General features: G+C 31.2%; 1 protein-coding gene across 1 annotated transcript; it reads right to left on the bottom strand.

The window, feature by feature from the left end:
• Window positions 1-87: 87 nt before the first annotated feature.
• Window positions 88-5,537, bottom strand: LOC140431269 (uncharacterized). Its single transcript, XM_072519208.1, has 4 exons — window positions 5,449-5,537; window positions 3,808-3,856; window positions 1,226-1,651; window positions 88-214 (listed from the first exon to the last, which is right to left on the bottom strand). The coding sequence occupies exons 1-4, from the start codon at window positions 5,452-5,454 to the stop codon at window positions 204-206; spliced, it is 492 nt and encodes a 163-aa protein (XP_072375309.1). The 5' UTR covers window positions 5,455-5,537; the 3' UTR covers window positions 88-203.
• Between the last annotated feature and the right edge of the window lie 10,580 nt (window positions 5,538-16,117).

The raw sequence follows: 16,117 nt of genomic DNA, 5'->3' as shown, positions 1-16,117 counted from the left end.
TATTATTTTTATACTAAATTTTTCAAAAATTTCAATATGAAAATATAGGAATAACCTAAAGTATAGACAGAAAAAAAATTCATCATATTATAAATATAAATTTATTATCACTTAATTATATTATACAATTTTTACAGCTTTTTTGGTTATTTTACTTCTTCGTTGGTCAATCATTTTAAAGAACTGAGCAGAATTAAGTAAATTTACCACCAACCTGAAACATAACACATTTATAATTAAAAGAGAACTAAATTATGATTAGATTATGATTATGATTATAATATAAATTATTTACAAAAAAACCAGAAATGTTCCCAATTATCCTCTCAAAAACTCGAAAATACATTGTAATGTTCTACGAAGTGTTCTAATCTCTAATTTATTACTTCGATTAAACAGTTCTTATATATTTTTGAAAATTAGTTGCATTTCTCTGAATATCTTATCAAGACCAATGTATTTATGTGGATATTTTGGGATTTACCGAATACTTATACTCATCAATAAATTTATACTTTGTATAGGCAAGTTTGTATCTGGGCTTTAATTTTTATTTTTTTTGAAATTAATTGATTTAGTTATATTCAAATATATCTACACAACCTTTAAAATTTGTAAAACAGGCTGTCTTATATTCTACATTACTGTTTGGTTACCTTGATCAACTTTAGGTACACAAGGAACTTGTTTTTAATACATTTTATGCTATAAAAAATACAAATTGCTCATTGCTCATGTAAAATTTGGCCGACTATCTTATTTTCTATCTACATCATCTACGTATTACATATTATCACTATCATTATTTTCTACTATCACATAAATTTTATTATCAGTTGTGTATGTACGATCGCATTGAAAGCTCGCGTACATTCTTTTATCTGTTGTTTACGACGAAGCAGAGTCCAAGTAACACTTAGTAGTAAATCATTGCTTTGTCGAAAAGCATTTTTTTGTTCTGGCTAATTGGCTTAGTTCCAGTGCCATAAAACAAAACACACACACACACACACACACACACACACACACACACACACACACACACAAAAGCATTTTTCACATCAGGACGATATGCTTTATCCACACCAAGAATTCCATCTTTTTTGAAACGTTTAAAAGTTAATTATTTCTGAATTTTATTTGTTATCAGTGGCGCTATATTAGTGGGCTAATATGTATATAATAATTTTTATATTTTCAGATATTCCATTAAATTTTTTATTACCTGGGTTCCATCCGCCTCCCGTAGTTACAACCCTAACAACTTTGACAGCTGGTGGTGGTGGTGGTGGTGGGAGACCTCCATATCCACCAACTCCAATACCACCACCATAACCATAGCCTCCTCCATAGCCATAACCGCCTCCAAAACCGTAACCGCCTCCATAGCCTCCGCCATTAACGATCTTGATGATTTTGACTGGTGCTGGTGGTGGTGGTGGAGGTAGAATAGGCGGCGGTGGAGGTCCAGTATTTATTACTTTGACTATTCCAACACCTCCTCCGTAACCTCCTCCGTAACCTCCTCCGTATCCTCCATACCCAATTCCTCCTCCATAGCCTCCATAACCACCTGCATATCCGCCTGCATACCCACCAGCATATCCGCCTCCATACCCATAGCCACCTCCATATCCTCCGTAGCCTCCAGCTTAAACAGAAAAAAAAACATTAAATTATGTGAATTATAAAACTTATTGCGCCTGCTACAAAGATATAAAGAATAATAATTAATACTTTAAAAAAAAGAAATCTTCTAAAATCTACTGTAATGGAAACTTCTGTTATTAGGAAGTACATAAAATTTTTATTATAAAGGGGACAAAGGAAAAATATACGAATAAATAAATTTAACCAACGTTCACATAGTATTGATTAATATTAGGAAACTCTTGATAGAGAACGCCGAGACGCATTGTGGCGGGAAATTGAATAAAAGGACGAGTATATAAAAATTGTAAAAGTTATGTAAGTTGAAGACACGAGTAGTATTGGCAAATACAGAAAAGAGTATTAATAATTGCTGGTGATAATAGAAATATATCAGACCTCGATACTTTGGTCACTGTTATTCTCGTTTTTATTTACTGATATGAACCAAAAAGTAGAAAAATTACCTTAATTTATTTCTACTTATCCTTAAAATATTTTCATTGACTTAAACTCAACTTACCTATTGGTTACAAATATTATAAAATTGTAAAGGAATTATTAAAGATTCAGATTTAATTAAGAGTTTTAAAAAATAGAAGTTTAGAACAAAAATATTTTTAAAACATCCAAGAAACAGGAAATGAACTAAAACTATTTCTTTGTGGTTAAGTTTTTCCAATACTACTACTACTACTACTACTTGTCGGTTTATAACGTTCTCCGCTGTTTCCGACTTCCAATAGCCACTTAGTCCGGTTTTTCCATAGGTCTTCTTCTATGGCCCTCTCTCTCAGTTGTTTATTTATTCCTTCGCTCCAACTTTTTCTCGGTCTACCTCGTTTTCTCTTTCCTTCTGGTTGCCATTTTAATATTTCTTTTGGTATTCATTGTTCGTCCATTTTTCATATGTGTCCGAACCAGATAAGTTTGTTTTGTTGTTAGGTCATCTGTGATTGTTCGTTTGATTTCCATTATTTCTCTAATGCGTTCTTTGGTAATCCTTTCTCTTCTAGATCTTCCTGCGGCTCTTCTCCAAAAATCCATTTCCGTCGCTCTTAGCGTTGCCAGTGTTCTTTCTTTAAGTGGCCATACCTCACAGCTGTATAAAGTGATACTTTTTACTATAGTCTCATATATCCTCTTTTTGTTTTTTTTTTGCTGATGGATTGATCCCATAAAATGCTGTTTAACATTGTGATGGCTTTTTTCCCTGACGTATTTCTCTCTCTTATGGCTTTGTCTAATGTTCCATCTTGTGAAATAGTGATATCTAGATATTTGTAGTTACAGCTGTGCTTTATCGTGGTGTTATCGTCTAGTTTTTCCAATAGCTTTTTCTAAATTGTATTTAAATATCCATTCCACTTTGAAAATGATAAATAAAAGTTTTTCTGGATAGAACTAACGTCACCCCGTAATGTAAAAGTCCTCTCTCTCTGTATTGAGCTATTTTGAATCTCTTTTGAGCTGTTTGTGCGACGCTCTCCGATTTTACCCATTATAGTCGTCAAAATTAGTCAAAAAATATTGTTGAATTTTCTGTTGTTGAGAATTGCTTCGTTTTTCTGCTTTGTCGTCCACAATATTTTTAGTATTCGTATATACAATCACATTTCAAACGCCTTATGTGGGTAATAGTGAAGATTCTAATGAATAATTATTGAAAACGTTAAAGCGGTCATCTCTAGCTTTTGTAGTCCTACCTTGTCCTGAACCAGGTCTTCGAATCAGCATATTAGTATTTTCGTAACGCTGTCATACTTGTTGCATATTCAAAAGTCTAACAACAACGTTTCTGGTGCCATCTTCTAAAAGTGCCACAATTATGCTTATTGGAATACTCGAACAATGACACAAAACTACAGAAACAAAAACTATCGTAATAATGGTTTTTCGAAGTTAGGGTGAGTGGCCTTTTATATCAAATAATATCGAAACTACATTCCTTTTTAAGCAATTAGATAGACTATATTAACACTGAAAAATTTTTAAATTATTTAAAACAAAAATGCAAATGAGAATTTTGGTCTATCTAATATTAACAATCCGATTAATTTACAGTGTAGCACTATATACAGTATAATAATAAAGACAAAAAATATATGTAATGATAAATATATAATTAAAAATATATTCTTAATTCTAAAATCTTACCTTGACTATAGGCTGTCAAAACGGCGAATATTAGTGCCCCCAGGAAAGCCTAAAAATTGTTTTCCAAACATTATTGACTTGTTTAGGAGCATTAATGAATAAATAACAATATGAAAGAGATTAAAACAGTTAAAACATAGATAGATACTTATCACATATTTTAGACTGTCTACGATCAAAGCAATGAAAAAGCTAGCAGTGCCAAATCAATTGGTAAATTTAACGAAAGTATTTCTTGAAAAAGTTAAATGTAGAGTACGAATCCAGGGTGAACTGTCTAAATCTTTTAAAAGAAATAACGGGCTGCGCCAGGGAAAACCTCTCTTCTGTATACTGTTCAATCTGGCTCTTGAAAAAGTACTACATAGGTCACAAATCAGAACAACCGGTTCAATATATAACAAATCAGTGCAAATCCTTGCCTATGCTGATGATATCAAACTTGTTGGGAGCGCTCATTAACACGGAAAATAATACTACCACAGAGATAAACCGCAGAATTTTTATTTGCAACAGATGCTATGTTTGGCTTAATCTCGCAGGGTTATAAAGCCAGAATGATGATGATAACAGTTAAAATTTATTAAATAAATTTTAATAAAATTAGAATGCTTTCTTTAAATCAAATCTAAAAAGCACATATACAAATAGGAGAAAATTAAGGTTCAAATAAGATTTGAACTAAAATAAAATATTAATAATATATGTATATACTGTAGTCGCGCACCGTCTCGGAGTACGGATGAAAGTTTCAAATCAGATTCCTTTAAAAGGGATAAGAGAATATGGGAATAAATTTATTGATCTTGGTATGGGTAATTTGACTGTTCAATTTACAAATCAATATATCTAATCTATTCGTCATAATTTTTCCTGACTTTGAGATGCTGCGCTTTCAAATGCGATTGAGATTCGTCCTATATTGGGACTACTGTACTTGGGCGCAGTCTATCACGCAAACCCTCTGAACGTTGAAGATATATAGAAAACGGAAGGGTCAGGTATAGAGGTGTTTCGTCTTAGGATCTCTTTACAATTAGATGTAGAAGGCGAAGCCTATATTGTTACACTCTTTAGCATTTAAACTCGACGCAGTTGAAAGCAAATCCACAATTTTACTCTAAAAAATTGAAAAAAAATGGAAAACTAATATAAAACAATTTAGGAAAATTACTACTAGTTTTTACATTATACAGTATACTCTGTCAAAAGTAATCAACATAAATATTGAACAACTTACCCACAAGATATACAGAATTAATATAAAAATTTTCTATATTTTACACAATTACAACTAGAATGATAAACTATAATCAGAAGGAAAGAACAAATAAACTAAAGTTAGTTGTGAGGTGAGCTTGAAGACAGGAGGTCATAAAAAACAAAAAAAAAGGATTACTTGAAACGGGCATTGGTTGGTCAAGATATCCATCTAGATTAGATATTCGAATCCTATTTTATAACAAAAAATGAACACAAAAAGAATACCCATATTAAAAAAAACTTTGTAAACTTAAAAAGATAAGAGATTAAAAATCAATTCAAATTGAGTTTACGATTGATTACTTTATACTATACACACTATGTTTTTCACTAATCACTACAAATAAAAACGTAATGCTAATTTCGACTTTTTATTACCTTCATTTTAGTGAGTTTACTACTTAAACAAAAAAACTCGACTATACTTGCCTTCAGAAACCTTTCAGTTTATATACCAAATTCAGCCAATTCATGCCCCCTTAGTTGACATGACAGGTCAACGATGTTACCAAATTTTTCATATTTTGAATAATTTGGCTGTTTGTTTACAAATGTCATGATTTTTGTTGATCTTTCTTAGATTAAAGTAATAAATTAGACTTCTATCACCATTTTTACCGGTACGACCGCAAAACTCATTTATTGATGCACCTCGATTTCACTTCTTTATTGCATATTTTAATAGAAACATTGGTTTCAAAAGTTGTTTCTTTTTGGCAAAAAAAGGATCAATTCTCTAATAAACCTAGCTTCTGGCGGATGTTGTAACTGTTTGTGATGTAGTGTAGCGTAAGATACTTTTACATTTGAAGGTAAGTTTGTTTAGATTAATTTATTGACACTGAATTTATAATTATTGTAAAGCTACTGCATTGATGTTTTTGTGATACAGATATAAATACATACACACGCACACACACACACACACACACACACATATATACATATATACATATATATATATATATATATATATATATATATATATATATATATATATATATATAAATGTTTTTGATGGGTTGGAGTCAATAAAAGGGGCTATTGGTTAACTATTTAATATCTCGAGCTTTCAATTGTATTTACAATTCTTATCAAGAGCTGCTAAAAAAGACAAAATATCTTACAAAGTTGAACTAGAAAGAAAAACATTTTTTTTTTGTTAACTCACCAAATAAAATTAGTTTCGTTAATAAAATTGCTGCAAATACATTTCAAAAAGAATTAATACTAAAATGCCCTTATCTAATAAATTCTTCCCTGAAATTTTAATCATTTTGAAAACATTTTCTTAACAAAAATAATTGAATTTATAAATAGTTTAAAGTAGCAACCAATTACAAATAAGCCTCAATGTCATAAATGCCAACTTAAAATTTTTACCTTTGACAATTATATTGTCAAAAATAAAATTTTGTTTAAAAATTATTTTTTGTTTAGTAACAAAAAAGAAGAAGATTTATTCACCATTAATAGATGTCTGAAAAAATGTAACAGATATATGGAAAATTAAATAAAAATGTGATATTTTTCAAGTTTCATATATAAATTATAAAGAAATAATATAATTATAAATTTTGCTTAGATTTTGAATTTCTGATCTTTTGTTTAAATTATTATCACTTTTGCTAATACAAACCATTTCCAAAAAAGTCCTTTTGAATTTATTACTTTCACTACATAAAATTTTAATGTTATCAAAATCCATAATATGGTCTTTATTAGATATAAATTTTATAGAATTTATTAGATAAGGGCATTTTAGTATTAATTCTTTTTGAAATGTATTTGCAGCAATTTTATTAACGAAACTAATTTTATTTGGTGAGTTAACAAAAAAAAAATGTTTTTCTTTCTAGTTCAACTTTGTAAGATATTTTGTCTTTTTTAGCAGCTCTTGATAAGAATTGTAAACACAATTGAAAGCTCGAGATATTAAATAGTTAACCAATAGCCCCTTTTATTGACTCCAACCCATCAAAAACATTTAGGTATATATTTTTTCCAAACGAGTCACAAGTACTTCTTTTTTCTATATATATATATATATATATATATATATATATATATATATATATATATATATATATATAAAGTGCACTCGTAAGTGAATGGGATGTTTTCGGTCAGTTTGGAGATAAAAAAGACAAGAGTTGTGCTACTTTATCTATTTATTGAAGACGTTTCGCCCACTGCTCAATGAGCATCATCAGTTCATCTTTAAAAGAACTGTAGCATTAAAATGTTATTATTGTGAAAAATCATCAAAAATTAATCTACTAAATACATCAGCAAAAACACAGAAACACAGAACGCCGGAAGATTCCCAATCTAAGTAATTTTATATTAATTTTTTTTAATTTAACTTTTGAAAACATTTATTGATTATAAAATCTATCAAAATTTTTTTTTTATTTTTTTTATATAATTTTATAATTATATACTAGAGATAGGAAAAAAGTTGGAAAACAGATAACAACATTCTCTAAAAAAATATTCAAATACAGGGGCACCCATATTGACAGGGTGAAACAAAACTTATCTTTTTTTAATGGAACACCCTGTATATTATTACATTTTTGTACTCTTCCCGATATTCTTGTTTTTTCAATAAATGGTTTGGCAGTGTTGTATAAGCTAGTTTACAAGATAATTTTACCTTTTTTATTACTTTCGTAGTAAAATTAACATCCTGTAGAATTGTAGATATTTGATATCAAAAAATATATTTATGTTTAAAACATTTTAAATATAGTCTACTATTTTCTAAAATTATTAACAATGCGAAATATTTTATTTTGATGTACACGGTGGGTCAAAACTCGGAATGAGTATTTTTTAAGTTTTCTTAAATAGAATACACTGTATTTTAGTATTGTAATGAAATGTTATGTTATGATAGTTTATTATTTATCAAGCATTATTTATACCTAACTGCTTTAATTTGTGAGTTATAAGTGCGCGTTTCCCAAAACTTTATGTAAATGATGTTTGATTGTTCTTACTCCGCTTTCTCACAGTCCGCCGAAATGTGGAGAATATGGAGGTATAAAAGACCATGAAATATTATCCTTTAGTAAGGATTCTCTTATCGCGGCGAGCTATATCAAGTATGCTGCTCTAAAAAATCTCTTAACGATTTTAACTCCGAACTAGCTGCTATGAAATTGGTTTCATTATCGGAAACCATCCTTTGAGGCTTGCTTCTTCGGGCAATAAATCTTTTAAAGGCCAACAGAAATGATTCCTTAGGCAGTTCCGTAACTAATTCTAAATGTATGGCCTTCGTACAAAAACAAATGAAAAGACATATGTAGCTCTTTATTTACAACTTCGACCCTTTCTTTCGCGAATTAAGAAAAGACCCGCCTAATCTACACCTGTTACAATAAATGGTGGCCCACTTGCGAGACGCTGGTCAGGTAGGTCTCCCATTACTGGCTGAATGGATTTATATTTTAAACGAAAACATTTTACACATTTGTGTACAATGCGTCATGCTAAATTTCTTCCTGATAACGGACAGAAAGTTTCTCTTATTGTAGAAAGTAAAAGCTAAGGCCCAGCATGCATAAGATCTTTATAAAAATGATCAAATGTTAATGCTGTAACTACATAATCTGCCGCTAAAATAATAGATGTTTTTTGTCATACAAAAAAAAGTCGGAATGTTTTAAACATCCGACTACTCTCATAATGCCCTGATCATCAAGAGATGGAGATAAATTTACAAGTTAGCTGTATTTCTCGAGAGATCCCTTTTGGTTCCAAAGCTTAATTTCATTAGAAAATGAGTGTGATTGACACAGTTTTAGAATACAGATAAACGCAGAATGTATTTTATCCACAGAAAGGGCTTCGGAAGTTCTTTCCTTATTTTTACAAATGCGGATGAATCGGAACACATATGCAGCGGTTCTTTTTAAACGTGAAATATTAAAAAAGCGCTCAAATAAAAATACTTCAGTATTCTGTGTTTCATCAAGTTTGTTAATAAAAACCTTTATATTTTTCCTCATTTCGCTTGTTTCAGTAACAGCAACTTGTAATTTTGGCCACTTATCTGAATCTTGCATGAGCCGCTCCGGTCTATGCCACCATAAGTTGCATTCCATTATTTTATCTGGTACCATGCCTCTGGACACTAGATCTGCAGGATTATCCTTGCCTGGCACATGACACCACTGCGCAAACGAAGTAGTTTCCTGGATCTCTGCTACGCGGTTACTCACAAACGTCTTCCATACATTGGCTGATGTTTTAAACCAACTAAGTACTATCTAGTAATCTGTCCTGAGGTAACACGTGTTAAATTGCACATATAATGAATTTTTGACCTTATTGACTGATCCACAGAGCTCTAAACGTGGCATGGTAACTGGCTTTAAGGGCGCAACCTTGCTTTTCGCACATAATAAGAATGAATACGACCTACCTAACGAATTGGTAGATTTGATGAATACGCAAACACCGTACGTTCTTTCTGAGGAGCCGCAAAATCCATGAAGTTCTATTTTGACCTCACGAATAACATGTCGAGGTATTTTTAAATTGTTTAAGTTTCCTAGTTTAGTCCTAAACTGTAAATAATTTTTCGCTAAATGCTCAGGTATGGGATTATCCCATGAAAGACGCTCTAGCCATAGTTTTTGTAATATAATTTTCGCTATGATTGTACACACACTTAATAGACCCAAGGGATCAAAAATTTGAGCTATGTCCGGTAATAAAGTTCGCTTTGTGATTAGGTATATGACCTAGAGATGAGTTCATGCTATAACTATAAAACATAGTATCTGATTGCGGTGAGTACAATAATCCCAAAGTTTTCGCTTTCTCGTTTTCACGGAATTGAATAAGGGAACCTGTGGTTGATTTATCCTGTATATCTCTCAATATTTCAGGATCATTTAAATAGAATTCACAATGTAAATCCACCGCCTTTGAGGACCTCAAAAAGTTTGACGCGTTTTCTGTTTTGAATCAAAACCTGTCAAAATGCCGTCCACATAAAAATCTGAATTTATAATGCTAGCAATATTGTCATTTTTAGGTTCTTGCTCTTCTGCTAATGTCATTAGACATTTTATCGCTAAGTAATAAAAGCATTTCATACCATATGTAACTGTTTGCAACTAAAATATTTTAGTCGGTTCTCCCGGATTATTTCTCCATAGGATACATTGTAAGGATTTTTGCTCATCTGCAACCAACACCTGACGGTACATCTTTTCTATATCTGCACTTACTACATATAAGTGTGTTCTAAAAAACAGTAAAATGGAGAGTAAATCATTTTGTTAGGTTGGTCCGGCCATTTGAATACTATTTAATGAAATGCCGTTTGTAGTTAGTGCTCTACAATCGAACACAACGCGCAAGTGTGTCGTCAAAGAACTCTCCTTTAATACTGGATGATGTGGTATAAAATAAAATGTAGTATTTCCACTAAAGTCTGCTGCCGCTTCTGTAATTCTGACAAACTTTTCATATGTCCTAACTCTTTATATTCCTGGATGAATTAGCTATAAAGAGTTTTAAGATTGTCATTTTTATTCAATTTACGCACAAGATTTAAAAACCTATATTTTGCTTGTCAAACTGAATTACCGAGTGAACTTATCAGTTCCTTGAATTGACACTGGCAATGACACTATGAATTTGCCCGTCGCATCGCGTTTTTCATTGAAAATCTCTTCAAGTTCCCAGAATTTACTTAGCTGTTCTGTAACTTCGATAGTGTTCGTAAAATTACACTTAGTTATTCGCTTTGGCTAGTTTACGGCTCTGCTATGATCCAGCCGAGTATTGTTTCTTGCATGAATGGTTTATTTTTACCTAAAATAATTCTGTTTGCGCCAAGTATTTGCCATAATAGATCACTTCATATCAACAATTCGATTTGTTGTGGTTTATAAAAATGACTATCCGCTAATTTTAAGTGTTTATGTATCTTCAAATCGCTAATGTTTATCTCAGATGCCGGTACGCACCCCGTAATTTCTGGTATTACGGAACAATTTAAAGTTGTATGAAAACCTACATCGCTACGAGACTTATATTTATTTCGCATTTGTATCGAACGGGAGATACAATATTATTTATGCCCATGACTGATATGTTTGCGCTGGTCTTTTTTACTCTAAGTTTATCGCATAGATTTTTGGTTATGAATGAGCTTTGTGAACCGCAATCTAATAAAGTTCTCACCATGTATGCCTTGCCGTGGCCGTCTTAAGTGATAACTAATACTGTGAACAGTATAGTTTGATCTGTAGCGCTAATTGCCGAAACTAACAAGTTGGCAGTATTTACAATACCTTATATGTTATCTACAGATTGTATATTGCTCGCGTTTTCTACCGGTTGCTGAACTGAAGCTGTGTTCTGCTCGCTTGACCCATCTGGATGCAATAACGTGTGGTGTTTTGAAGCACATTTTTTGCATGTTGACTGTCGACACCGCTTATAGAAATGTTCAGGCCTAAGACAATTCGTATAAAGATTGACCTTTCTTACTTTATTAAATCTTTTCCTAGACGAAAGTTTTAAAAATTCGCCGCATTGATAAATGGTGTGTTCCCTTTTGCAAATGGGGCAACATTGAGTATTGAGTCTGCTTTGTTTAAAGTTCCCTGTGATGAGTATAAACCGCGAATGTTTTGTGAATATTACGTATTCCGTGAATATGTGCCCGCCTGAGAAATGTTTCGTGTATTTTGCCTTTCAGCTTGATTTACTTTAAGTGATTCTAAGAGACACACCCTTGATTTTAAAAATGTTTTGACATCCACAAAACTAGGAATTTCATTATGTGTTTTGGTATTCTCCCACGTCGAACTTACAAGAAATAATATGAATAAGGAGTATTTCCCATGAATCCATGGGTAGCCCTAGCTGCTTTAACGCGTATTAATGCTTCCAAAAAATGTCAACCAATTGCCGCAATCCACTAGATGACTCTTTATGTATTGGTTGTATATTAAATAATGCATTAACATGATTGAAAATTAATAATCTCTTACTGTCGTACCTTTCCCTGATTAATTTTCACGCAACTGCGTATTTTTCCGAGGTAAACTCTAATGTTTGTATTACCTGCACCGCATCGCCCTGTAATGAACTTCGTAAGTAATTAAACCGCCTTATATTGTCTAAGTACTCATTTTTGTTAACCAAAAATTCAAAAAGATCTGCAAAATTTAACCAATTAATATAATTATTAGTTACTCGATAGCTTTAAGCTCAATACAATGCCCTGTATATGAATTCTTAGAGCTCTCACTAGCTTTATCGGCCTCTCAATATAGGTAGCTATTGATTATCGGGAATGATTATTCGCGCTACCGCTAATTGTGAATAATATTTTTCTATTTTCGTATTTTTTATTTGCCCTTGAACTTCATCGAATTCGCCCTGTAAATGTTCTATATTATTTATTTACGATCTATATAGCCTGTAAAACTTCTAAATCTGAAATCGCTTCCCCGCTAGTTATTTTATCATTCAACGCTAATACAAATTTCGAAAGTATTGTGTTTGCATTTAAAACCTCTTTTACGCTTTAAATTCTCCATAATTTTATAATGAAATAAACAGTGAACAGATTATAAATTGCTTGATATTCAACTCAACGTTCTAAGAATTATTACGTGTTCAAAATAAAGATATAAAAACTGATAAATAAAAGGAAATTTGTAATGGGATATGCTCACCAAAATATTTGGATGTTTATTCTAACAGCCGGCCGCCTGGCGCCATAAATCTTTGCATCAAGTTCAGGTCTTCACAAGTTTAAAAAACAGTTGTCCAATTATGTAACTGTCTAACTAATTTGACGATCCGGCTCGAAGGACCATGAATGTAACTTGATTTGCACTTCAAATGGGCCGCTGGTAAATAGTCAAAACTCCGTATGAAAAAAGTCTTTATTTTATTTGAATTAACAAAATACATGAATATATGACCGGTAATAAGTATTATGTTTCGATAGCTATCCGCCGGTTTCGATTCTAGATTCTTGTGTGCTGTCGCCTTGAGATTCTTTTCGGGACTCTTCGACTCTTCTTAATCTTCGCATATAACACATGATGGAGTGAACAATATATATATATATATATATATATATATATATATATATATATATATATATATATATATATATATATATATAAACACAACTATTTGGGTATGCAGCGGAAGATAGGACAAACAAGTACTTTTTTAGTCTACCAAGCTTTCGCAAGCGTCATCAGGATGAATAATTGAGGTTAGTTGTCATGGCGTTTATAAAATGAAGTAAACTACTCATCTGACTCCTATAAATAATGGCGAAAACTATTAAAAATTGTTTTAAAAAACGTTCTTTCACAAAACACATATTTATTTAAAGTTAGAATATTAGACTCTCCTTAATAAGACCATCTTGTCTTATTGCATTTTTCTAAACCCTAAATAGTTAAAAAAAACAATAAAATCTATAAATAATAGTTTATTTTCTATATATAAAAACCCATAACAAAATAATAATTTGTCTAAAATTGATCTTAAAATAAATTTCATATTTTAAATATAACTTTTCTCCTAAAACGGAAAACTATCATCATTCTTGAGGGTTTTTATATTAATTCATTGACCATGTGGCTTCCATAGTGACAACTTTATAGTATGTTCGTCCTAATATGTGTATTTTAATAATTATTTGTAAATAGATAATTTTGAAATGCCACATTCGATATATACACTTAATTTTCTGGGTCGTGTATAATTTTGAAAATGAAAAATGCTCTACACAATATGATTTTTGTTCATTTTTTTCTTTTCACTACAATAAACAACTCGTGACTTTTTTTTACAACTTTTTGCTGCAACCTCGGACAAATAAGTGTTTTATCTTCCACAAGAAAACTAAATTCCTGTAGCTGGCTGTATACCATGTATCACAAAAAATATTTGAAAATTCCTTTATAAAAGGTATAATATTAAAAACCCTATCGGGCTACATCACAGAACGTTTTTGGAATTAATATTCTATCATCAGTGCTATCTGGATGTACATGTTTTAAACCACTAAATATATGGGTAAAAACTCTAAAGATTGTCACATTAACTTTGAGTTACATTTTTTAACTTTATAAACTATGATGTTTAAGTTACAACAGGAATAGATAACATGGCAACGTAAGACTCCACTGAAGGTTGTTAGTCCTGAGACGAAAGACTTGTTGATAGCAACTGAGTTTGCATTCCACTGCATTTGCTTCCATTGGATAAAGTCCTAAACCTTTTCTTTCATAGATAAAAAGTCCAAAAGTCCTGTTATATGTCTGGATTTAATAAGGAATTCATTACAGAAATTTTTTCATGGATTGTTTAGTAGATTCCTTAAAAGTGGCTTGACTGTATAATCAAAATCTCCAAATATCATCATATTTCCATTATCTCCATTTAAACTTTTGTTTTAATTATCAAGATTATGAAAACATTGAATGCCTAAACTAAGTGAAGAAAAAGGGGTAGAATACCTAGTTTTATATTATTTTATTAACAACTATTTACAATATATTGTCGGTTTACCAAAACCTAAACCTCTTAAAAACGCTTCTATCATTACAAAAATTAAAATGGTCGACTCTGCCTCAAATACTATATTCTTGTATTAAATTTATAAACTTTAAACAGCATACTCTTCGATTATTTATTCTTCTAATACCGGATCCATGTCTCTCACCCACAATAAACAACAATATTTAGGTTATATTTTTGATTTCGCAATAACCTACAACATAATAAGAGACTACAATAAACAATATTTATTTTCCAGATAACTTCTTATTCCGTACTTTATTTGGCAAATAAATATTTTATATTTTATCTGTCAGATAAGTTTATTCATGTCAGTTGGTAGTTCAGATTTCTTTCCTAGGTGTTTAAATCTAAACTAACATTTTTGGCAATTTTACGAAAAACTTGTCGTCCTAGCTTTCTATAGATAGATATAATTAATATTATTAGTATTATCAATTAAACTCAGTAGATTGAAATGTCAGTTGGTAGTTCAGATTTCTTTCCTAGGTGGCGTAGTTACCTTACTGGACAAACAGTGTGACTTGTCTCCCTAGCCTTTTATATAGACAGATGCGGTCAAGTTTGACCTTTTTTATCTTTAGAAAAAATTGTGGCTGTATTTGAAAATAAATGGCGTAACCAACTGATGGTTCTATAATCATCACGGGTTTTTACTGTTGTCTTCTTAGGTAGAGCTATGACCAATGAATTTGACCAGCCATTAGGTAGGTGTCCGCTGGTATAAATGATAATAAAAAACAAAGTTATAGCCTCTAAACCATTGCTATCATTTATAAGCTTGTACATTTTACTTGGAATTTCATCAGGACCTACCACTTTGCGATTTTTTGATTAGTGTATAGCTTGTTACCACAGAACGTGTAATAGAGGTCCGTCGCAGTTGGTAATATCCGGAGGTGAACTAATCCTATCGTGTTCGAATAAGTTCGTAACTGTAATCTTTCCATTCTTGAAGTTTGTCGTCTACTTCAAATATGACTGTACCATATTCATCATGTATCAGTGTAGTTGTCTCTTATTGAGGACACTAGCCGCTGCTTTCGTTTTTTATACATATTAAACTTGTCGTATCTATTTTCGAATTCTTCAATTTCATGAGACTGTCTGGCTAGATGTTGACCTTTTGCTTCTCGTATTTTACGTCGAATTAGAATAATTGGGCATATCTAAAAATTCCATATACTAAAATTTCAGATATTAATAATGTCAAGTTTCTCTAAAACGTGTAACTAGAACTCCCAAAGAGTCACCCAGTATGGAATTAATTCAACCATGAATAATGAGACAAATATTGACTTGGTTGAAAACTTTTCGCTTAAAATTAAGTATATTTTTGAGCCAAGTTAGTAAAACAATAGACTGTTTAAATCTCCTTACAACTAAAGAAGTTATAATAATTCATTAAATAGTAATTACCCAACAAATTTCCTCAATGAACGTTTCAAAATTGTTTAAATAT

This window comes from Diabrotica undecimpunctata, chromosome 1, assembly GCF_040954645.1.
Source record: "Diabrotica undecimpunctata isolate CICGRU chromosome 1, icDiaUnde3, whole genome shotgun sequence".
NCBI classification, from domain to species: domain Eukaryota; kingdom Metazoa; phylum Arthropoda; class Insecta; order Coleoptera; family Chrysomelidae; genus Diabrotica; species Diabrotica undecimpunctata.
The sequence above is the reverse complement of the archived record's forward strand: the minus strand, read 5'-3'. Positions and strand labels throughout refer to the sequence as shown.